Here is a 24,610-nt window from a genome sequence, read left to right on the forward strand (position 1 = left end):
AAGACCAACCTCCTCAAGGAGCTTCCAAGGACCTCTCAGCCCCACCCCCTTCTACTCACATGATGGATGCTGGTTCCTTCCTCCTTCAGGGCCTTTGCACATGTTAGACCCTCAGCCTGGAAAGTGGTTTCCCTTCCCCGTCACCAAGCCACTTGTGCTCTTTCTTCCAGTTTCAGCTCATATACCAGGAAGTATTCCTCCGATCCCCAGACTACATATATGTTCTCATAACTCATGGTCTTAATGCCAATTGTAATTACATAATCAATTATGGAAAGAGTCAAGTGTCTCACAAGGATCTATGTAGTACCATATTACCATTACTATGTCTCTGTGGTTCACTTTTTAAATAACTTTAATGAATTATAACTGACATACAATAACTACATATATTAAAGTATACAATTGAATAAGTTTAGACATATGTCTACATCCATGGATCTTTCACCCCCAGGAAGGTAGTGAACATGTCCTTCCCTCTCAAAATGTACACTGCAGTACACCCTCAGGCAACCACTATGGTCACTGCCAATTAGTTTGTGTTCTCTAGAGTTTGTTACATAAACAGAATCATACAGTCTATGCTTTTTTAAAATCAGACTTCTATCACTCAGCATAATTATTTGAGTTTCACCCATGTTGATGCACATAGCAGTAGCAACTCTTTTCATTGCTGTGTAGTATTCCATCGTGTGAATGTATCATGATTCATCTACATAAACTCCTCTCTTGGTAAACATGGGGTTGTTTTGAGTTTGGGGCTGGTTTAGCATCTCTTCAGATGTGGTGTCTGTGAAGTGACTGTTAAGTGTCTGAACATTTGCATAAGACACTTTTGTTTGATGGACAAATGCTTTCATTTGGGGGTGAATATGGAGGATTGGCATGACTGGCTCCTGCTCTAGGTGTAAGTTTCATTTTTTAAGAAACCATCTATGGAGTGCTTTTAACCCCAGATTGTGTGAGGATTGATAACATGTTCCTCAGGTGAGCTTTGAGCCCTCCAGGAACAAAGACAGTGGGGTAGGGTAGAGGAATTCCGGACGGAAAGGAAGCTGCAGGCTGCAGGCCCCGCTCTGGTCGGTGTTGCCCCGCCCCCACTGCGTCGCCCCATCAGGTCTCGGATGCCCCACCACCCAGATAATTCCTTTGGTTCTTCCTATATTAAGAGGCTAGCTTGAGGGCGCGGTCCTAGCATGTCTACCCCACGTGTACCCGCACCCAGAACACTGCTGCCAATCGCAGAGACCTAACCAACTCATCTGTTTTCCCCAGGGGACACTTGAACTGGCTTCAACTAGATCGCAGAGTACTGGAGCACGACTTCCCTAAAAAGTCCGGACCCGTGGTTTTGTACTTTTGTGTCAGGTAGGTACACCTGGTATTCACACTTCGGCTTCTTTTTTCTTTGTCAGAAAAGTCTGGAAGGATGAAGTGGCTCAAAGGAGGGGGAGTGCAAGTTTGTCTTGTTCCTTGCTAGGGATAAAGTGCAGCTCTGTTCCCAGCAGAGGGAAACACAGGCATGAGTGTGGAAGACACGTGTCACTGGGCATGGACATGTGCTTGCATTCTTGCACTAGGAATAAAAGCCTTGGTTTTCTTCTCTTCTATCACAAATGCCACTTGAGCCTCTTGATTTTTTTTTTTTTTTTTTTTTTTTTTTTTTTTTGATCCCAAAGAGAACTAATTAAAACCCAGCAGCAAAACACAGGTCCGTGTATTTTGTGGCAAGGGAGGAGAAATCACAATAAAATATCAGAAATGGTTGGCATTTTCTGTTCACTAGTCTAAGAAATTTCATTTAATGATTGCAGAAGGAACAGTTTTTGTGATACATTGCTTTCAGAGTTCACATTTTGCAGCAGTCTTGTGAAAACACAGGACCGATTGCTTCTGCTTGCGAAAGGGTGTGGGAAGCCAGGGATGGACAGAGACAGACTCCAGCTCTCAGACCAGCAGCTCTGAGCACCCAGTCTGTGGAAGCCACCAGGCCCTTTCTGTCTAGAACTTTGATTGCAACACTATTACAGAAACACTGAGGGTGTTTTGGTTTGGTTTGGTTTTCTTGGTGCTGGGGCTCCAACCCAGGCCACATTCCCCAGCTTTCAGATTCATCACTTCTACCCAGGACACAGAATCTGTATTCTGTTCTATGCTAACAGAAATTCAGAAGCAGGATACAAATGATTTGCAATTCACTTCCTAAAGAACGGGGTCAGGATTCCAGTTTCCCATATAACCATCCTGAATCCACAAACGGCATTAGAAGAGCCCAAGAGTTAAAGGGTCTATTTAACAGGCTGGAGTGGATGACTTTACCTCAGCTGGCAGAGTCTGTTCAAACTTGCATTTAATGCCTTTTTGATTTGTTTAACAGCTGTGGACATATCAGAGCTAATCTTAGCCATTTCCATTGCTGATGGGAATGATTTCAATGCCATATTCTCTTTAATGGTGTCTACAGTTTCTCAGATTAATGGAAAAGTAACCATAGAAAGTAAAGACTTAACAATTCCGCTGGGAGGGGCAGGTGGTGTTGGGAAGGCTGGAGTCGAATTGAAGCAGTTCATTAACCTATGATGGAAACTGGATAAATACTCTTAACTGTACAGCAGGCTCCCCCCCATCCTCCTAGTGCTGTTTTTCCCATAATTTCCATAAAGGGTGTATTGAACATCAGTACACAGACATTTCAATTTGCACACAATTCTTAACATAGGAACTGAAAATCTAAAAACAGCTTTTCAACAGTTATTCCAGGAATTGTCCAGCTTCAAATCCAGATTTTGAAAATTTTCATTAACAGGATATCAAGTACCAGTATGTTCAGATGTTGATGAGCTGTCATGTAAGTCCCATCAGCTCACAGTTTAATACCACGTACACTACACATTCAAGTTTTTAACCTTTCACATCACATTGACAAAGTTATTAGGAGAACCAGACTACCAGAAACTTTCTAAAAATGCTTTCATTAACGCATTTTAATTATGCATACTAGTGGGGTTCTTTTTGACATAATCATGCATGTACGCAGTTTAATTTGCTCCATTTCAGTCCCCAGTCCTTCCTTTCCCTCCTCTCTTTTCTCCTTTATTCTCCTTTTTCTACTACTAGTCTTCCTTCTATTTACTTATTGTTTTTTTAATTGGTACCACAAACTTTGACAGGGTGAGGATCATGGAAAGGTTCTCCTTAGAAACAGTTCTACTAAAAAAACATGGGATTCAAATTTAAAATGTTTAAGATGCATTAAATGTTCAACTGTGCTCCAAGTTGCCCTTTGGTTTGCTCTCAATTACAGAGTGTAAAACTAGCCTTAACCTGTGGAGTGATAAGCCAAGGCCACCGAAGCTATCTATAAAGTCCCACTGTTTTCTGCTTGTACCAGAAAATAAATAACCAGCAAATGATTTCAGCTCTTAAAAAATATCATTTATACTAAAAAGATGGAATGAAGCGGGATTCCCTCCTTCTTAGAAAATAATGTTTTTCTTTCTGCTATTTTTTGCCTGCCCGTGTTAGTCAGGAAGAGAAAATACTGGGCTTCGTTGCATGTTAGGTATTTGTTTCCAAGTGTCTGAAAAGAGGTGAGTTATTGGCAGGTTTGGGGATAGCCTGGGACAGAAATCAGTGACAGAGGTGTTGGTCCCCCAGGTGGTACAAATTATTCCATGTCAAACAGATGACACAGCTACAACCATATAACAGGTGCTTGCCAAAGAAAGAACTAGGAAGCAGGATGACCAAAAGACTCAGATATTTTATCGGATTCCCCAGCCAGAAATGACACTCTTGCCATTGGCCACTCATGTTTTTAATTGCCCACAGCAGGAACCTCAGGGAACACTCATCAGAAAAACATCTCCAAATCCCATTTGAGGATGTTTGACCTCTGCTGTTTCTTTCTTCAGACCTCCTGGCAGATTGCTGAACCTCTTTGTCTAACAATTGATCTTTCTAGAAGGTCTCAGGTTTCTATGTCCGGTTCCCTCCTAGACTACTCCGCTTGAGTTCTGAAGACTCAGCCATTCGAAGCCAACGGCATTACTGGCCCACTCCTCCTCTCTTTTCCACAAATTTTCCGTGGTCCCAGGAGATCTGTGGAATCATTGTTCACCGCCTCACAGAGACTGTAGTTCTTGCTCTTTCCCTTGATCCTCTTCTGCCAATTATTACACACACTAATTCTCTGTTCTGCTTCCAGACTCTTCCTCTGCCCTGTCCTCTGCCCTTCCCTCCTCACCACCTGTTCTGAGGCTTTCCTCTGCTGTCCCAGACAGCTGTCCCCTTGGTACTGGCCAGAGGACCCTGGCACCCTCACTGACCTGAGTTCCCGTTCTTCAGCTCTCCCAGCTGTTTGTTTTCTGTGAGAGGAGGCCGATTCTCCACCTAGGTATAATCTCCAGTTTTACCTTGATTTTCAGACTGAGAAAAATTTTCTATTTGTAACTTGCTTCCTTTCTAGGGATGCCTACAAGTGTTTTTTTTCCAAAGGAGTCAAAGTCCCAGACCTCGGAGTAGACTTGAGTCCATAAAAGAGCTTCTGCTCCCGCTGAGTGCTTTTCCTTGATTTCCCCATGCTGTCCCACCTTTGTCCTTCACTCTGCTCACGATTTCCTGTCTTTCTGCATCTCAGAGAGCTTTTCTCTCCCTCCTTTGAGCTCTGTGCGCACTCTCTTGGCTTCAGTTGGGGCCTTTGTAAACCTCTCCTGGACTTGAACTTCCCTTGTTCATCTTTGCTCCTGACCTTGGGCCCTGCCCAGTCTCCCCTATATGTTGCCACTGGACATCTTTCTAGAATTCTCATCTGATCCTTGCTCACAATTTTTTCTGACTTTCCATAATCCTTGTAGGGGAAAGCATAGCCTTAGCAAACCCCGTACAGTCTGACTTCTTCCGAGCTGTCCAGCCTTATTGCTCCCTTGTGTCTCACCCCAGCTGATAGATGACCAAAAGCACCTTCACCCATAGCCATTGTTTACTGCTGCACGGCAATTCTCAGAATGCAAGAAAATCACTCTCATATCGTTCACCAGACAAGCTTAAATAATAGACCAAGAAGAAAAATAAGGAAAATAGAGCTACACACACAAGGAAATCTGTGTGTGACTTTTTGTAGACACAAGTTCGTGCTCAGAATGATTCCCACATGTCCCGGCTGTTCCTTTAATTGTGTGTTCTTCTGCCAAGTGCCCCTGTGGCCCTGGTCATCCACACTGTGTGTAGGAAAATAAACAGAGATTAGGTTTGCCTCCTCAACTTTGATTTCACAAACAATAAACTGAAATGAACAATAGGAAAGAAAGACCGAGAGGAGAGTCCAGGAAGCTTTTATCTGAAGAGAAGATTTTATAGCCACTGTGGATTTGACTGTCAGCATCCCCCTTGCTGATGGAGATAGCAGTAGCTACTTCCTGTCCCTCACAAAAACATGATGGCATAGATCTAAAATGAAGTGGCTGTTAACCAGAACTTGCTGTCATTCATCTGAGTGTCCCAGTTAAGATTTAGGGCCATTGCATTTCTGAACTTCAGAGGTCCTCAGCTGTAGAAGCTCACAGCTTTTCATTCGCTCTTTTCTGCTACCCCAAGTTAGCATTCCAAATATGACATTTGTGTTCGTTATGCAATGAAATCACTGGGCCATTTAATTAACACTTGCTGTAAATATTCAATGATTCCCAAATGCCAAGGGGTGGCTGTGAGAGGGAAGGGGAAGTGCAGGGATGGCAGGGGAGACCTAGCTGATGTCAGCTGGCTAGACAGAGTTCAGCCATCGCAGTCAGAAGCTTCCAAGGGTTGGAGAAGGTGCTGAGACTCCCCAAAGCTGCAGAACCTGTCGGGTATTTAATACCCTTGAACTCGTGGACAGAGAACACGGACTTCTCCCTGCATCAGCCTGTGATCAGATATTCTCTGGCCAGGATCATCTGAGCTAGCAGGGGTGTGACATGGCTCATGGGGCTCAAGGATCATCTGTGCTGGGTTTGCCCTCAGTCTAGGGAGTTGCTCCCTTCAACTCAAAAGGAAGCCCCCGGCTCAGTGCTACTAGATGCATCAAAGAACCTACCTTAAGACAAAGGTTTTGATGTCAGTCAGGTACAATAAGGACAACAGATCAGGAGGTGACTGGTGTCAACAAGGTAGTTCCCAAGAGGAGGGGACATGCTCCCTCATGATATACAGAGCCCCACAGGGAAGCACCAGGGCCCATAGGGAGGTGGAGGGAAGGAAAGGAAAATCTGGTGAGAGGCTTTATTGAGGCTTCTGTGGGAAGGAACAGGTAAAGGAGGTAGGCTTAGGTTTGGCTAGTATGAACGATTTCAGTGGGCCCTGGGACTGTCCCTAGTTATCTGTGATCTGTCCCTGGAGTAGTCAGGGCAGGGAAATAATGACCCTGAGTGTGAAAGCCAATGGTGGTGTGGGAGGTGTGGGCCCTGGTTTGGTGGGTTGCGTGAGAGTCACAGTTCTTACTGTCTCTAAGAAGTGGCCAACCCTGGGAAAGGCAGCCTCTCCAGGGCAGCAAGGCCCCAGATATCAAAGCATCATAAAGACGTGGCTAATCCAGAAGTGGACTTAAAACCGTGCATGCAGACCCTCTGCATCTAAGACTCAGCCTTCACTTCCGTAGGTTTACCCAAAGACCCAGATTTTTCTTTGTGAGCCTACCTCTGGAGGAAGCCTCTGCCCTGTCCCCACCCAGGAAAAGGAAGTGCAACGTCGCCACCTACTGCTGAAGAGGGGGATCAAGGACAAAGCTCTCCTCGGAGTGTGGAAAAGAACCACATTTTTATAAAATCCCTTACATCTAAACCATGAGCACTCCCCAATTGCCCAGAAGTCTCCTCTCCCTGGTGCCTGCTTTTTGGGTGAATGGAGACATCTCAGGTCTTTTTTTTTTCTCTAGGTTTTTTGTTTTTTTTTTTTTTCCTCTGCAGTTTCCTGGAGTGGATGGAAAGTTCAGGATGAGTTAAACATCTAAGGTTACTGTCAAGAGTATGACAGGCCCGGTGCTCCCAGGGTTTTCCGGCAGCGGTTGTCTTGGTGATAAGGTTAACAGGAAAGCTCTCTCTACTTCCTGTCAAGAAGAGGGTTTTTTTCTGTATCTCAGAATATGCTTGTTATTTCCTCTTCCTTCTCTGCCCCTCGAAGCCAGACGGCAGGAGGTTGGTGGAAGTGAAGGCTTTCTCCAGAGACATCAACCGGGCCTCCTTGTTAAGTTTCCGTTATAAGAGTTGAGAGGAAAAGACAAGTGTTATGTTTTCGTAAACTACTATTCAAGGGAAAATTGGGGCGGAGGGGATGCAGAGAATGTCATCAGTGTGTAATTCTCAAAGTAAAACAAATAGGATAAAGACTAGGGAATTGCTTTGGAAATTAAGCTGTTTCAGACCCCACAGATTTAAACTCAAAGCTATTATTATAGTAAGGTTGCTCTCAGCCTCAGGAAGCCACTGCTACTGTTCTGGTATTAGGACACGTTAAGTCAGTAGCTGTTGTAACCAGTTTCCCTGTCACCAGTAAGAGCCGGGGCCATGGGTAATGACCAGCTATGTGGGCTCTAAGTTCCCTCACCTGGGATTTTGTGACCACTCGGAAGTCACTTCTTTTTTCTTCTCCCTCCTTATTGTCTTCATTCCTCTTTTCACTCTCCAGTAGGAACTCCAACCAAAGGAAGAACGGAGAGGGGACAGTAGAAAGTCAAAGTCTTCATTGATGGACACTTACTAAGCTCATGTCATGTATTGGGGTTCGAGCTACAAAAATGAACAAGACTTGGCTCCAGCCCCGACGGCAGGAGGTCGGTGGAATTGAAGGCTGCTTGGCAGCCTAGTGAGAAGGCACCTTCACAATCCGAAGACGACTAGACTGTGGCATTGCATGAAGCAGAGCGTCCTGGCATCCTGGGAGCACGGGAAGGGGAGCTGGTGGGAAGGGTGATGGCTGAGCTGAGGGCAGAGGGAGAGGAGCACACGGGGAGGGTCTGTGGGGACCGAGAGGAGTCACCTGAGCGAAGGCTCAGAATATGACTCATCTAGAATAGGCACATCTGCAAATGGTCAGGTTACTCAAATGTCATCAACTTCTACATGTGGGGTCTTCTAGACCCCATCCCAGAGCCAGTCTGCCCTGCCCCCTTCTCTTACATGGAAAATGGTTAACACAGAGCCACTGGCTACCTTGAACCCAGTGCCAGGATAAAAGCAAGTGGCCTCCTGAGGTTAACTTCAAACTTAGGACTATAATAATTTTGAGTCTAAATTCGAAGGGTCTGATAATTTTCAAAGCAGTGCCATATGATTTTATCCCTCCCCTGAGCGCTTCCTCTTTCCTTCCTTTTTCTGCACTTAATTTGTTATTTCAACTATCCCTTGTCAAGGGCCCTTTGTAAAGGATATAGGTTTCGTTTTTTTATAATTAAATCAAATTGAACATGTTTTGCTTTGAGATGTAAAATTTGCCACTGCATTTCAGTTCTGCATTATTCAAAAACTAAAAGTTGTACAACTTGAGGATTCCTCTGAGACTGTTGCAGATTCTAATATTTGAAGGGCCCCATGAGCTAAAGTCCTTGCCTCCAAAGCAGTAGACAGCTGCTTTGGGGGCGGGAGGGGATGTGGCTAAAGATCAATCAGTCCTCTCCTTCCTGGGCTTTGCAAGCATGAGGATCATTTTGTAATCCTCTGAAATTCTGTAGTCCCTGACATGATGGCAATCGTGCTACTCATGTCTGTTGACTGAGAAAATCTACTAATATCTGAAGTTACACTAGATTCACTTACACATTTAAATGACTCTATACTGTATTCATCAGAGCAAGCCCCATACACTTTTGAAAACTGATAGAAGACTGCATTCATTTAGAGTACAGACAAGAGGTCGCAACTGTTGGGCATGCCTTGACCTAACCTATGGATGTGTTTTGCTTGCTTTTTATAATGTTGGCTTGTTGGTTTTGCTGCTGCTCTTTTATTGTTGTCTTAATCTGAATTCGATTCCAGTATTTAAAAACCAGGAGACTTCGCAGATGGAGAAGCATCAACTAAGTTCCATTCTCTTCTTTCAGCCTGGAGAAGAGAACCCAAAGAGATTGTGTGACTTGTCCTAAGTATATAAAGCAGGAACTAACATTCCTGGTCTTTGGTCCCCTCCCCAGGATTCTTGTCATCGGACTGTAACACTGTCCTAGAAGACCAGAGAGGTTGTTTCTTCTCATTTCAGTTCCTTCGCCCTCTGCCTCTTTTGGTCCAGCCAGTTTTTAAAAGCCAAGAAGTCAGTGCCTTCCCCGTCTAGTCTGAGGATTGTCACACCCACTAAGATTCTTTTTCCCTCTGACAACACTGCATTTAAATCATTCCCCGCATCCCAGCTCCTATGCTCAGCACGTGGTCCTTAGACAGTACAAGCATATTAGCTGATTAAAGAATTTAATAAACTTCAAAGTCGATGTGCAAAGGCACATTTAATGTAAACTTAAATAATATCAGCATGTTTCAATCTTGAAAAAAATCCATAAGCTCCATCCTGATAGGAATTCAATTCTCATTTGACTTAATATGCATTAATGTGTCAGTGTTAAGGACACTTACCACAGCTCTCTGCATGTGCAAAAATCAAGTCACACTTCACCACCCTCAGGAAAGCACATACGGAGCATTTTAAAGAGGAAATGCAACCCCCCCACACCTTATTTGATTAAGCAGAAGAAATCGTCTTTTATTAAAAATCCGTTTCAGAGTGATTAGGACAAAAAAATGTAATGAAAGCAAATAACATGAAGAATTGGAAAGCAGGTAGGGAAGATGAAAACAGAAGGTCTCTCGGAGTCTGCTGTTAGGAAGGGAAGGCAGGAGCGCCTGTGTTTGGCTCTGGGGAGGGCATCAGGCATGACCAATTTGACCTACTAGGAGTGGACATGGAAAACTATATTCCCTCCAAAAAGAACCAGAGAAAAACACTCGATAGCTTTTCCTTGCCTTCATCTAACGCTGGGATCGCCAGTCCTCACCTCAAATCCCGCAGCTCAAGAGAACCGCAGGTTTCTGTTCCCACTGTGGTTCACGTGTCTTCTCCCCTTTCAGGTTCTACATAGAAAGCATCTCCTACCTGAAGGACAACGCCACCATTGAGCTCTTCTTCCTGAATGCCAAGTCCTGCATCTACAAGGTAGGAACGCCTTTCCCTGCGGCTTTCCTTCCAAATCTGAAAGCATCATTCAAAGCTGGAGATACCAAGTCGTTGCTCCTGAGGTGACTTTACTGATTCAGAGACGTCATTTATACATTAATTACTATAAATAACTAAGAACTTCGTGAATTGGACGCCATTGGCTACCGATGTGACTCCTTCTGATCCCCTTGCTATTTCTGGCTCCATGAAGGTGTTCCTTAACCTTGACCAGATACTTATCGATAGAGACGAAGGGGAACCTAGATGAGTATGACAAAAGTGGTCCTGAACTTCGACAGCTCCCAAAAGTATGAACAGACTCCTAACCAAATACATGTACATTTGACCATTTTTAAATGATCTAGGGGATCTCCCAGAAGGATGCTATCAGCACTTTACACGAAACAGTTCTTCTGTTTTCTTGAAGTAAAATTCATGAACATTTACCATCCTGACCTGGGGTGTGTGTGTGCGCACATGCGTGTGTGGTGTGCAGTGGTGGAGCCCAGGCCCTCGCGTGCCAGGCCCGTGCTCTACTCCAGGGCTACACCCTCAGCCCAGCGGAACCATTCTGGGTGTGCTTCAGGGCCTTCGGTACTTTCACTCTACATCTGTCACCCCGTCTCATTCGACCCAGACAGCCCCTCTCTGCTTTCCATTTCTATGGATTTGACCACTCTTAGGAACTTCACATAAGTAGAATCATACAGTATTTGTCCTTTTGTGACTGGCTTTCTTCACTTAGCATAAGGTCCTTAAGTTCATCCATGTGGTAGCATGTGTCAGAATTTCCCTCCCTTTGAAGGGTGAATCATGTTCCACTGCATGTAGAGACCGCACTTGGTTTATCATTATCTGTCAATAGATGTATGGGTTGCCTTCACCTTTTGGCAATCACGAACAATGTTGCTAGGAACACAGGTATACAAATATCTCCCCTAGACCCTGTTTAAAATTGGGGGCAGGTATGCCCCCCAGAAGTAAAATTGCTTTACTATATTTTCCATCTTTTGAGGAACAGTCATGCTGGTTTCCATAGAAGGTATACCGTTTTACATTCCCACCCACATTGTACAAGGGTTCCAGTCTCTCCATATCCCACCAGTGCTTGCTGTTTTCAGGGGAGGGTGTATGTGTTTTAAATAATAGCCATCCTTATGGTATGAGGTGGTCTCTTGTGATTTTGATTTGCATCTCCCTAATAACTGGTGATACTGAGCATCTTTTCACATGCTTATTAGCCATTTGTACATTTTTTTTAGAAAAATGTCTACTCAAGAGACAGTTGTAATTAAGTGGGATAATCCTCGCACTGTATCCAGTTCCCCCATATGCTGGTAGAGTTTCTATAACCCCAAATGCCCACACACCTTCCTGGCACATACTCTCTCTTTGAGAAGGCTTGCAGTTACCACCTAGATTAAGAACTACTGCTAGAACATATTTAGAGTCACACCTATTCCATTGACTGCCCCCAACATGCACATTATCTTCATTTTCCATTGCTATCACAAAATATCTGAGACTGTAACTTATAAAGTAGAGAGGTTTATTTAGCTCACAGTTCTGGGTACCTGAGAGCATGGTGCTGACTTCTGCTCATCTCTGATGAGGGCCTCATGGTGGGAAGGCATCACAGTGGTGGAAATGTATGAGAGTGGTGAGTGGTACATGCAGAAGAGACCAAGCATGTAGGATGGCCTCACTTAATAGTAACTGGCGCTCATGGTCGCCCTTGTGAGACCCAGCCCACTCTGCAAAACCAAAGTCAATCCATTCGTCCTTCACATATCCCTATGAGCTAATTCCTGTCTGGTAGGCTCCGCCTCTTAAAGGTTCCACCACCTTAGCACAAGTCAGTCTGTTGAAGTGGGCAGGCTAACTCCAGGTCAGAGCTCAGCTAGGGCCATGACGTGCCCTGTGGGGCACACTGTCCTTGCAGTAGAGTGCCCAAGCAACACAAAGCTGTTGGCAAGGTGGTCACAGAAGGCATTCAAAGGATTCCAAGGAGATCTTGCAGCCTGTATTTTTATATGTAACTAACTCAGATTTGGAGAGTTGCAATACCCACCAAACTTTAAAACCAAAGTGTTTGAAATGATAAACCAGCCTTGGCTTCCCCTACTGGAAGTAAGTCAGCACATTCATTGCGCAGAATAGTTCCAGCATGTGCAGACATTCAGTATGACAGAGGGCCTGGCAGTGATCAGATTCAATTCTGTGCAAACACCTCACTTGGTGGCAGTTGCTGAGCCAGGACTTAACAGTGGGCTCAAACCCAGCATACTCAGACAATAGTGTTTTGGGTTTTTGCTGAATGAAGGAAAAAGACACTAACTGTAGCTCCAGATACTTGCAAATTTCCTCCACTCTCCCCATTTTCTCATTATAAAGTGAGGAAATAATAATACCATACAAATACCTCACAGATTGTACAAGCACCTGACGATTTTTTAAATGTGAAAACGTGGGAAAAGTTGAGAAATAAAAAAAAGTGAGCATTGTCCACCAGGTGGCAGACTTGAGCTAATGGAAATGACTAGAGCCACCAAAGCCAGGACATCAACTCCCAAGCTGGGCAAGTAGAAAGTTTCCCCAGTCGTAGTTGGTATAGACACCTGGGTCTAAGGGAGAGGAAACATTTTCTCTCTTGGAGCTGTTCGGTTCTGTCAGGTCACAGATCCTGAGCTGGAGCTGACTCTGGAATTCTTGAAAATTTTTAAAAAGAATAAATCCTCAGATTCTCCAAATGGAAGTGTCGATGTCTGTGGAGCCAGCCACATTTAAAATCTCAGTGCCACAGCATAATCCCTGTTGATGGGTGGGGGGTGAACACTGTTACAGAATCCCAGTGCTCTCTTCTCAGAATCCTTATTTGATCTTGGTCAGGCAAGGAAGTGACCACAAATGACCAAGAAGTGGCTTCTCTGAAACTTATGCGGGAAACCAAATAGCATCCCAATACCCCCGTCTCCCTCAGTGGTTAGAAATAATAGTTTCAGTTGCATTAATAGGTTTACAAAATATTCTGTTTTGTTGTTGTTGTTGTTTTGTTGGTTTTTGTTGTTTGTACAGGGGATTGAACTCAGGGGTATTTAACCACTGAGCTACATACATAGACCCCCTTTTATTTTAATGTTTTATTTTGAGAAAGGGTCTCACTAAGTTGCTTAGGGCCTTACTCAGTTGCTGAGCCTGGCCTTTCAATCCTCCTGCCTCATCCTCCAGAACTGATGGGATTACAGGCATGCAACCACCACACCTGGCTTATAAAATGTTTTTTACATACATTTGTTTCCCCCTAACCTGTGATGGGGGTAGAGCAGGAAGGATTAACTTCCCAGAGTTGGAAGCTGATGTTCAGAGAGCTCAAGTGACTGAGTCCGAGAGGAAGAACCTGGAAGAGACTAAACAGGCTGTGCTGTTCCCCTTACTTGTGAACATGTAAAGAAATAGGGGGCCGGGAAGCAGAGTGATGAGGAGTTTAGCTTTTGCTGGAACAGACTTGGCTTCTCTTCCCAGCCCTGCCACTTAGGGAATGAACTAAGTATGAACATCTTCTGTAATGTCTCCAAACTTGGTTTTCCTCTTTGAAGAAAGATATTACAAGACCCTACGCACACCTTGGAAGACCCAGCAGATATAACAGGGAAAGTACTTAGCACTGTAAGCCACTTAGATTCAGACCTGAGTAGTTTCTTTTGGCTGTCATTTTCTTTGTGCCACCCACATGGCCACCTGGCCCTTCTGGAGCTTTGGAGAGTCCAGGAGAAAAGGTCAGCTTCCTGGCCTGTCAAGGCTGCCCCAGGCTTCTGTTTACCCAGCAGCTTAAAATCATCAGCCCTTACCCTGTGGGACTGATTCCTACAGCATATTAGACTCTGAGTTGTTCAGGTGAAATAAACTGCTCCCCGCCTTCTCGAAGACCTACTTCATTCACATTTTAAAGTATTTAGATTTAGTTTTTCTAGGGACTGGGATGCTGCTCAGTGGTAGACCACTTACCTAGCATGTGTGAGCCCTGGCTTCGACTGCCAACACTAAAGAAGTGTTTTATTTTTATCAAAATAATATGTGTCATAGTTTTAAAGTCAAATGTTTCTAAAAAGCTTATGATGAAAACATGCCCACCTCCTCCCCTACCCAAGTCCTACCACAATCTACATGGTAGCTATTTCTTCTACTGTTTACCTCTGTATTTGTAAATAAATGGCCCTGTTGTTCCTGATTTGTCCATTTTAGGTAGTGAATTCTTTTTAAGATAGATGAGGATTAGGGTATTCCATACAACTACCCTCACTTTCCCTTTTCCCATTTCTCAGTAGGGTAATAACATAATTCTGGGATAATGCCATAATCATCAGTAGCCATTATGATGACTAATCCAAATAGAATCCCATGGTTACCATTCCATTCTTAGACAACCATTTGTTTTACCTAAAGGCAATAATTGCCTTGCTTTTACTTGTTGAGTTTCTCTGTATCCTTTGCTTTTTTCCAAAGGTTACAGAGAAAGCAAACAATCCTACAGATTCCCAAATGCATTCCAAGATTAATTTCCAGTGCAAAGGTAATTCCCCAGTTCTCTCTTGGGTTTGATTTTGGCTGCTGCTGCTGCTGCTGATTTTCCTGGGGCCTTCCCCTAGGAACCCTCTGCCCCTCTGCTGCAGCTGAACCTGGCCTCCTGCACAGCTCTCACCCAGAAGGCCCCTTCCCTGCTCAGGGTCTTTTCCCACCCCCACTCCATCTCCTGGATCCTGTTTTCCTTTTCTTTTTTTTTTTTTTTTTTTTGGTTTGGAGAACATCCTCCAGTAAATCCAGAGAAAGCACATATGTAATGTAATGTCATGTATGTAAAATATTCAGGTCCTCGTGTATCTGAAGACGTCTTTATCTTACTCTCATATCTGATGAATAGTTTGAATTCTCAAATATAGAATGATGATACCTGAATATCAAGTGTATTCTGCAGAAGTCCATGGCCTAGCCACTGTAAGTGATCCCTCCCCCCCCACACACACACATACACAATGGAATCTTTTAGAATCTCCTCTATTTCTCTTGATCTGAAATCTCAGAAGTGAGCCTATCGTGGGTCTTTGTAAATCATAATGCTGGGTATTCATGGGCACTTTTAGTCTTATTCACGGGTTTGTATACCAGTCTTATACGAGGAGACTTGCACTCTTTAGTTCTGGGGGATCTTTTATATTGCCTTTTTCCTATCTTCTCCCCTGTTGTCTTCTCTTTCTGGAATTGCTGTGCTTTGGGTGCTGGGCACAGCCTCCTGCCCTTATTTCCCACCTGTCCAACTATACATCTCTGTCTCTTTGTCCTAGTTTTTGGGAGATATTGTCAGTATTACTTTTAATCTCTTCTAGAGACATTTTTAACCTTAGTTGTCATTTTTTCTTATTTTCCAAGAGTTCCTTTATATTACCTGATTTTTCTTTTTTGTATTATTCTATTATTGTCTTAGGAACATTGCCTCTCCTGTCCCTCTGAGTACACTAATGAGGGTTCATATACTCCGTGCCCTCTCTGCTTCCATCCAGTTCTTTCTTTTGCTGTTTGTTTTGATATTTATCTTCCCTGTAGGAGACTTTCCTCAGCTGTCTGATGATCCTGATCTGTCCACTCATTCAAGAGTGACTGCATGCTGTGAGGGCAGGGGTCCTGGTGCTGTCCCTGTGGAGGGGTCCAGCGGCAAGCTGGTTCTTTCCTTGGGGAACCCTTGATATCAGCATCTGATGTCTTTTCTTGTTGGCTCTTAATTCCTCCAGGGATTCCCCTTCCCATTTGCACCTGGCACGTATTCTTTCACATCCAGGATTTGAGAGGAGGGAGTGGCCTCTGTTCTGGGTATAGACTTAACAACAGCTTCCTGTTCATCTTCTCTAGAGAACTGAATTTTTGATCTCTTCAGGGGCAGCCAGGCAAGAATAGGTGCTTCATTTTGCTTCATTTCATTATTTTTCCCAAACTACATATATCGTCTCCCCACCTGCCTCTCTTTTTTCATCAGGAAGCAGAAAAATCATAGAGAAACTCTCCCCTTCTCTTCCCTCACATCCCCCTACTTTCTCCAACAGAGTGGGGAGATATCATCATAATGTACAAGTCACAGGAAATTAAAATACATCTGTGAAAGTGGAGCTGTAATGGTCTGCTTTAGGTGGAAAAGGAAGGAGTGTGGGGTGGCTGTATTGACACCCCACATGGTTGAACATTTCTGATATGTTTTAACTCACTGAGGTGACAGGTGGGCAATGGAAAGAAAATGTATGACCAAGGAATGAATAAAACTCATTTGGTAGAAATATGTGTCCAGTTCCATGGAAAACTTACATGGGAATTCAGCCTGGTAGAAATATGTGTCCAGTTCCATGGAAAACTTACATGGGAATTCAGCCTGGCCTGTGATGCTCTTGTTCCCTGGGAAGAGACTTAGGAGACAGCAGAATCCCCCTGGAAACTTTCCCTGACTTGCCTTCTCCTAGGCCACCCAAAGAGGTCCATCATCAACCCCCATTGCAGGCAGTGTTCTTGTCACACTAGACAGAAGTGACAAGGTTCAAGTGGACTCCAAGCTCTTCCCCTGCATCCCAGATGCTGGGTCGAAGTCTGCTGGCTCTTGAGTTCCATGGCAACATAGAAAATCACTGTCACAGTAACCTCCAGGATTCTTGCAAACAACAAATGCTAGATGTTTTAGTCAGATTTTTCACTGCTGTGACCAAAAGACCTGGGAAGATCAGTTTTAGAGGAGGACAAGTTTATTTGGGGCTCAGAGTTTCAGAGGTCTCAGTTCACAGACAGCCAGCTCCATTCCTCAGGGCCCAAGGTGAGCCAGAACATCATGGCAGAAGGGTGCGACAGAGGAAAGCAGCTCAGGTCATGGCACCAGGAAGCAGAGGGAGGGGGGGAGAGAGAGAGAGAGAGAGAGAGAGAGAGAGAAGAGAGAGAGAGGAGAGAGAGAGCATTCCTCTTACCATGGACAAAAAAGAAACCCCAAAGGCATACCCCAATGGCCCACCTTCTCTAGCCACAGTCTACCCAATTACCACTCAGTTAAATCTCTAACATTGAACCTCAGATTTTAATCATATAGTTCTCCACACCTTAATCATATTTACCACACTTAAATTATGCTCAATCTCAATGCTTATCTTGTCCAACAAGGATAACTATAGAATAAGACCCATGATTGCCATCTGAAGTAGACTGAAATATGCTCCCTTGGTTGGAGGTAAAGTTGGCATGAGCATTTCTCCAAGTGGATTTTTGTGGTCACCTTCCATGACCTATCACTGGACTAAGCACATGGACAAGGTTGGAAAAGGGTTTTTAATTCATTGCTTTCTGATTTGGAGCATCACTAAGTCTGGGCCAACAGGCATGCACGCAGAGCAGATCATGACAGAGGATGGAGAGCTTAAAAGTCCTCTTTTGGGTGTGCTGAAGGTCTTGCCCAGCCTTCCTTTCTGAAATGTCTCCATTGGTCTGGGAGCTCCACATATTATTGGAGTTAATTATCCTTAGGCTATATTTGCTACTTAAGCCTAATGTTATCACTTTTGCTGATAATGGAATAAGTGGTCCTTTGTTGAAGATCCTCCAAGAGCTTTGCTAATGAAGAGATGACATCATATCTTCTGTAGGTGAGAGAAACAAAGCCCAGAATCAAGTCCCACAGGACAGAGAAACCAACATAAATATTAGCCTCAGACTTATAGAACCCTGGTCCTTATCACTTCTTTTCATTGATGCAGATTTAGTGCATTTATTTGTACAACAGGGAGCAGAAATAAGGATGGACAAGGAGAGACTTTCCTTTTCAGTTCTCTAGAAACAAACCCACATGGACCTGTCATATTGGCCGTACCCAGACTTCTAAAAGAGAGATTCCCTAGGATCATAACATGGAGCTGTCTGCAGTGACCAGCATGAGAAATCTCAGTGGCACAGAATTAGAGTTGTGGCTCAGCAGGAATGGCATGCAGTCCTGTGGATCATGAGACAAACATGAAGTGACTTGACTGCTGAAAAACTGGCAAAGGGCTAAGAAGGAGGGATTGTGCAAGACGGCAGTAGTCTCATCCTGCACTACAGCCGCTGTTTGCCCAGGGGCAACTTCGTGTAGTCATTATGAGTTGTGCAACGAGGCATGGCAGCTACGCAAGCCTGAGAAGTAAGAAGATAGCACACTGAGCTAAAGTGGGCATCGTGACCCACTTTAATGGTTTATACTGTTTTGTCGGGGTTCTTTAGAGAAACAGAACAATAATATACATGTAGATACAGCAAAAGACATTTATCATGTGGGGTTGGCAATTGTGACTGCAGGCTAAGTCCATGATCTGCCTTCTGCAAACGGGAGTCCCAGGAAAGCCTGGGGTGTAACTCAGTCCAAGCTCAAAGCCCAAGAACCAGGGGAAGCCAGTGTTGTAAATTCCAGACCAAGGGCAGGAAATGTCCCAGTTCTAATGGTGAGAGATAAGAAAAAAGGAGAAAATTATTTTTCCTCCACCTTTGGTCCTGTTTAGGTCCTTAAAGAATTAGATGATGCCCACTCACATTGGGGAGGGTCGTCTACTGAGCCCGCTGATTCAAATACTAAGCTCATCCAAGAATTACCCCCACAGGCACATCTAGAAATTATGTCTAATCTGAGCACTCCATAGACAGTCAAGTTGATGCATTAAATTAACCCTTACATACATGGTGACCAACACACACACACACACACACACACACACACGCACACACACACACGCACACACCATGCTGCCCATCTCTTTAAAAAAAAATCTTACTGAAGATTCCTATAGACACTAAGATGTGCTGAGATCAGAGGCAAAACTGTAGAGTTTGGATTCTCTATAGATACAAATGAATGGAAATAAGTAATACAGGCATGACATTTCTAATGTGCTCTCTAGTTTCCAAATCAGCTTTATGTCTCTTCAAACCCAGTAAAATAAGCAAAAAGAAACTGTTCTTTCCATTTGACTGATAAGGAAAATGAAACCCAAAGAGGTGATTTGTTTGATGTCCCTGAGCTTTTGGGTTGGGACTAGAACATAGAGCTTTGTGAGGACCACCAGACTTCTTAGGTGTTTTGTGTGGGATGGCATCTGTGGGAGAGGATGGATTAGGAAAGCCTCAGACCAGCCTTGCAAGGGGTTCTGAATGGACTTTGCAAGGGTCATGCTCACTGATGTCATCTCAACCTACCATATGGTTAATTATATTTCATATACAATTATCTCATTAATCTTATGTGAAAGTTGGAATTTCTAAAATGACTGATCATGGAGGAATGCTTTCCATTGGGCTTCTCAGGGTAGTATAAAGACCACCACCAAACAGTCCCCACAAATAAGGGATCAGGAAGAACTCGATTGCACAGGATGATTGGTTCTTGGGGGACCCTTTGGAACACTTGGAGACCCTGTGATGGAAATCTTCCTGAGAGTATTGCTAGCCACCATGCTGTGATAAATGACCTTAGACTTCTTCATACAGCTGCTTCCTCACTGGACGAAGCAATGCTCCATAAGAGGAAGTGGACTGTCAGCCCACCCTACTCCAGGCGTGCAGGCACACACCTGGTCAGGTTTTATCATTCCATTTTTCAAAGATCAAAGAAAGTGGCACACGTTATTCAATAGTAAGGAAAACAGATGCTCGAAGTGCACACCATATGGCCCCAATAACCAAAAGACACTGCATTCTCTACCAGCATCTCCCTCTTACTAGTGAGTATCAAGATAAAATTGTTGCGTGTCTGCCAGTGCACTGGGTTCCTAGGCAAGATTCTAGCTCAGAAAACAACCCTGCAGAAAGCCCTCTTCAGAGGACTCTTGAGAGCACTGGGGGCCTCAGCACAGAGCTGTGGACTGAATGAGCCCAGAGGAGTATCACACCCCCACCCTCTGCATATGGCCAGAAGAAAGCAGCCCATAGATCTTCCTTGTAAAGTTTCCTGCCTCCCCTCTTACTTCCCTGTTTTATCCTTCCTCAAGGGAAATCCCAGAGCCTCAGGCAAGCATGGATCTTTGCACATACTCTTTGTTATCTCCTTCAGTTTATTTCCCCTGCTTGAGCAGAAACACATGAAAGAAGCCACTTCTGGATTGCCAGGGAAGTCAGAGAAGAAAAAGGTAGAGTCATCTTTTGAATGTTAAAAAGCAGCAGGTTTCTGACAGGAAGACCCCTGGAAACTTAGGTTAACTCCTCTGTGGGGATGTTGGCTTTCAGGTTTTGCAATACAATGGGAATTTAAGGAGTGGGCAGAAAGTCTAGGGTTTTGTTCCGTCACAGAGAATCCTCAGCTAAAACCACCTGGGAGAGCGAAGTGTAAAGGTGGGGTGGGGGATGTGGGGAGTGGGGGATGTGGCGGGGGTGGAGAGGGAGTGAGCAAAATACAGCAGGAAACCAAGCAGAAAGCTCCGGAAGATGAAATTCTTCTTAGCAATCTGGAACATGTCTCACCATCATTCCAAGATTTGTTCTTAGACACACCCTTTAGGTCTCTGTGTTGACGCACCTGTGGACATCCAAAGGGATGATTCCTGAGCTCAGTAAATACTAAATAGAAATGGGAAGAAACAATGCAGCAGCTCTCTTGTCCACCAGGTTTTCCAGTGTCAGGGCTCTTCATTCTTCAATGCTTTTCTCTCACTGGGTACATTTTGACTCTCACCTTTTCTAGTACCTTCGCTGGGGATGGTCAAGGTCAGAGAAAATAAAAGAAAATTTACTCCAGTTAAAGGTGCTAGTCCCCACTTGCCCCCAACAGCCATGGTGAGAGAGAACTTGCATAAACTAGGTTAGCCCATTAATGGGGCACTGTTGGAAGCTACTGTGGATAGACTGCAGTTAATATTCTCCAGCGCAGCTTCCTGGCACTGCCTAATGGACTGTGTAAAAGAAAAGGCCTTCCTCCTCTTTCACACCCATCCTCCCTCCCCCACAGCTACGGACATTTTCATTTAGCAGGTGAATCAAACAGTGAACTGAAAGCTATGCTCACACTTTAGGGTTGTTCTCATGGTTGGTTGTGAGTTGCACACTTGATGGGTTTCCCAGTGGATGTTAACCATTAACTCACCACTGACCATTGGTCACAACATAGGTGTAAATGTTTGACGGAAGAGCACACACACAGCAGAATGCTACCAAGTCCCCAGAACAACTTAGGAAGCCGATCGGTGGGAAAGGAAATGGACGTAGTAAGAGTAGAAATGATCTATTATGGAAGTTGGGACAGGGTTTCTGTTAAATCATTTGTATACTGTTAGATGATTTACAATCTGATGGGACCTGGTAATCCCAGAATTGCAATTCCAAACATTCCTCCACATCCCAGCACTGAGGGTCTAATATCAATTACAGCAGCCATAAAGCTCTTTCAGCTGGTTAAACATAAAGAATTGTCATAACCCATTCTTCCACATGCTTATTATTTCTCTTATCCCACATTTCTAGGGTGGTTCAGTAGCAAATATTATTATCCAACTTTGAAATTATTAGACTTGAAAGAGCCTGAGGATATCCTTTCTTCAAAAGATACAGGATTGCTTGAATACATTGTTTTGAGTTCCATGGGCCAATCCTGGACTCTCTCCCAAAACTGGAAAATCCATGAATCAGACTTTGGTTTGTAATTCAAGTGCAAAGTAAATCTTAAGATAACTTCAATTATAGATACTGTTTTGAGAATATGTTGGCTAAGATTGAGTCCTTATTGATTTGGGGGAATGCAAGTCCCAGGCAAGGTCACATACTGTATAAGGAGTTAAGCATTTGTTTCCAGGTGCAGTGTCACATGTCCATAATCCCAACTGAGGCAGGATGATCACAAGTTTAAAGCCAATCTGGGCAACTTAGGGAGACCCTGTTCCAAAATAAGAACTAAAAAGGGCTGAGGATATAGCTGAGTGGTAGAGTACCCTGAGTTCGATCCTCAGTACTGAAAGAAGTTAAGAGTTTGTTTCCAGTTCCATAACTGCCATAAGGCCCTGTGACCTTGGGCAAGCCCCTTCTTGTTTTTGGATTCCCACTCTCAATTAAGCTAAATTTCTAAATTTAGCTGGTCTCTAAATTTCTCCTAGATCTAACTCTGTCATCCAGTCACTCACTATAGGATCTAGAAAAATCAAGACAGATATTTCTACTTAATCTTGCCATCATTTAATGTTTTTATTAATGTAGTCCACTGCATGCCAGGTTTCCTTTTGCATCTAACATATGAACTATATGTGACAATACAGTATTGTGCAATGAGAAGTTTATTATGAGGGTAGATCATGTTAAGTATTTTACCAAACACCCCAGGACAGTTTTGGATGATAGACATGTTCATTACCTTGATCGCATTGGTGGTATCACAGTTGTATGCACATGGTAAGTATGCGTAGTTTTCATATGTGTTATACCTCAGTATACCTCAGTAAAACTATTACCTCAGTATACCTCAGTAAAACTCAGTAAATCTCAGTAAAACTTTTTTTTTTTTTTTAAAGGTGGGAACTATAGTCATATGTCACTTAATGACAGGGATATATTCTGGTAGATGCACAATTAAGTGATTTTTTTTTTTCACTTTACAAAACATCAGACTATACTTACACAAACTCTGATGGCTGTGACATCACTAGGTGATAAATTTTATGAAACCCCATTGTATATGTGATCCACCATTGACCAAAACATCTGTATGTAGCGTTTAACTGCATGCACATTTTGCAAAAATATAATATATACGTTGGATTTAAAAAAAAAAAAAAAAAAAAAAAAAAAACAGAAATTTATGTTCTTTTTTGAGACCATGTCCCTAGATCACAATTAAGTATTTGGAGGAAGAACTAATAGGGCAGAAGCATATTTAAACTAGACGCCATAATAGCTCCAACCAATAGAACCATGATAGAAATGTTCTGTATCTCTGCTACAACATGATAGCCACTGGAGACACTGAACCATGAACCCATGAAAGGAATGTGGTTAGTGCTACTAAGGAACTGTATTTTTAATTTTGTCTAACTTTAATTTAAACTTAAAGGGTTAATGTAAACAGTATAACATTTCTTTCAACAACACCTTGCTCCTAGTTCAGAGGTAGAATCCACAAAGAAAACTTAATTGGTTATCATGCCACCACATTCCAGTGATTAATCAGATGAACAGGTTTATAGAAGCTGGGAATGGTCCACTCATTGATGTCTCATCGAGATTTAAAGACAAAACCTCTGAAGTGACCATATAGGCCCAGGAGCATTGGTCCCTTCTGGCTAAGAGCTGAAAAAAGGGCTGTCAGGGGGTATTGGAGACAAGTAATTCAGAGCAGTGATTTTGGGGCCAAAGATAAGCACAAGTACTTGAGATTCTGGAAAATCCTCAAAAAAGAAGACCAAGTCTCTTTTTTGAGAGATGTCAGAAAGAAGTCATTATTAAGTACCAAACTCACCTTCCCTGTTGGAATTTCCTTTCAGGAGCTGATCGATGTCGACAGTGAAGTGGTGTTTGAATTGGCTTCCTATATTTTACAGGTAAGTTGCTCTACAAAGAAAAAGAGGAAATAAGACTGACCACTAACAGGTGATAATGTATCCACTACTTGTCTTCTTAACTTTTTCTAGCCAGAAGGTGAAAGAAGTCATTAGGAACACTGATCCAATGGCAGTAAATAACAGTTTCTACTATTCCAAAAGTGTTAGACAGCTATATCACTGTAAAGGAAAGGTATATGTTTATGGGCCTGGGAAAAATTGAGGTCATTCAATGACACTATTATTTTTTTTTATGTTTGGTACTCTCTTTATCCATGGAGAAAGCCTAGTGAATAGCTAGAATTCACTGCCAAAGACTCACCCATCTCCCTGAAAAGACAGAAAAATCGTTAGTTTATGTAAAAAGAGAGAAAGAGAAAAAGCTTTCAGAGTATTAGCTATTACAATGACACCATGAGTTTAAACTGATATCATGAAGTTATTCCTTCAACAGGTATTTCTAGAACATTGCTATGTTTAAGACCTTACACTAGAGTCACTAAAGTTTCCATGGCTCCTGCCTCAAAAGTTTTTGTGTAATGGAGAAATAACCCATACTACCAAATGAAACAAAAAGTGACATAAGAAGTAGTTCTATCCAGACAGGTGTGAAGCTTCAGAAACTAAACCTGAACAAGTGAGACCAGGACCATATTTTGTTCATAATGACAAAAGGAGTCACATTCTTTGTGTTTTACCTTCTAAGTTTGACCTATGTCTCATATTCAGGGAGCAAAGGCACTCCTTCCTGCCTCATTGTATTCTTATAGCAAATTGGATGATAAGACTATATTTTAAAGTCTGATGCTGAATTGGTGTATTGCACTGATGTCACATTTTTTCTTCTACAGGAGGCAAAGGGGGATTTTTCTAGGTGAGTT

General features: G+C 43.2%; 1 protein-coding gene across 10 annotated transcripts in view; it reads left to right on the forward strand.

Moving 5' to 3' along the window:
• FRMD4A (FERM domain containing 4A) overlaps positions 1–24,610 on the forward strand; it is a 574,854-nt gene that overhangs the window by 454,998 nt on the left and 95,246 nt on the right. For all 10 annotated transcript variants that reach the window (XM_079106538.1, XM_079106536.1, XM_079106537.1 and 7 more), the window contains 4 exons: positions 1,276–1,368; positions 10,086–10,170; positions 23,673–23,729; positions 24,581–24,603. In XM_079106538.1, the coding sequence (XP_078962664.1) occupies positions 1,276–1,368; positions 10,086–10,170; positions 23,673–23,729; positions 24,581–24,603 (258 nt within the window). The remainder of the gene's footprint in view (positions 1–1,275; positions 1,369–10,085; positions 10,171–23,672; positions 23,730–24,580; positions 24,604–24,610) is intronic.

This window comes from Sciurus vulgaris (genome assembly GCF_902686455.1).
Source record: "Sciurus vulgaris genome assembly, chromosome: 12".
NCBI classification, from domain to species: domain Eukaryota; kingdom Metazoa; phylum Chordata; class Mammalia; order Rodentia; family Sciuridae; genus Sciurus; species Sciurus vulgaris.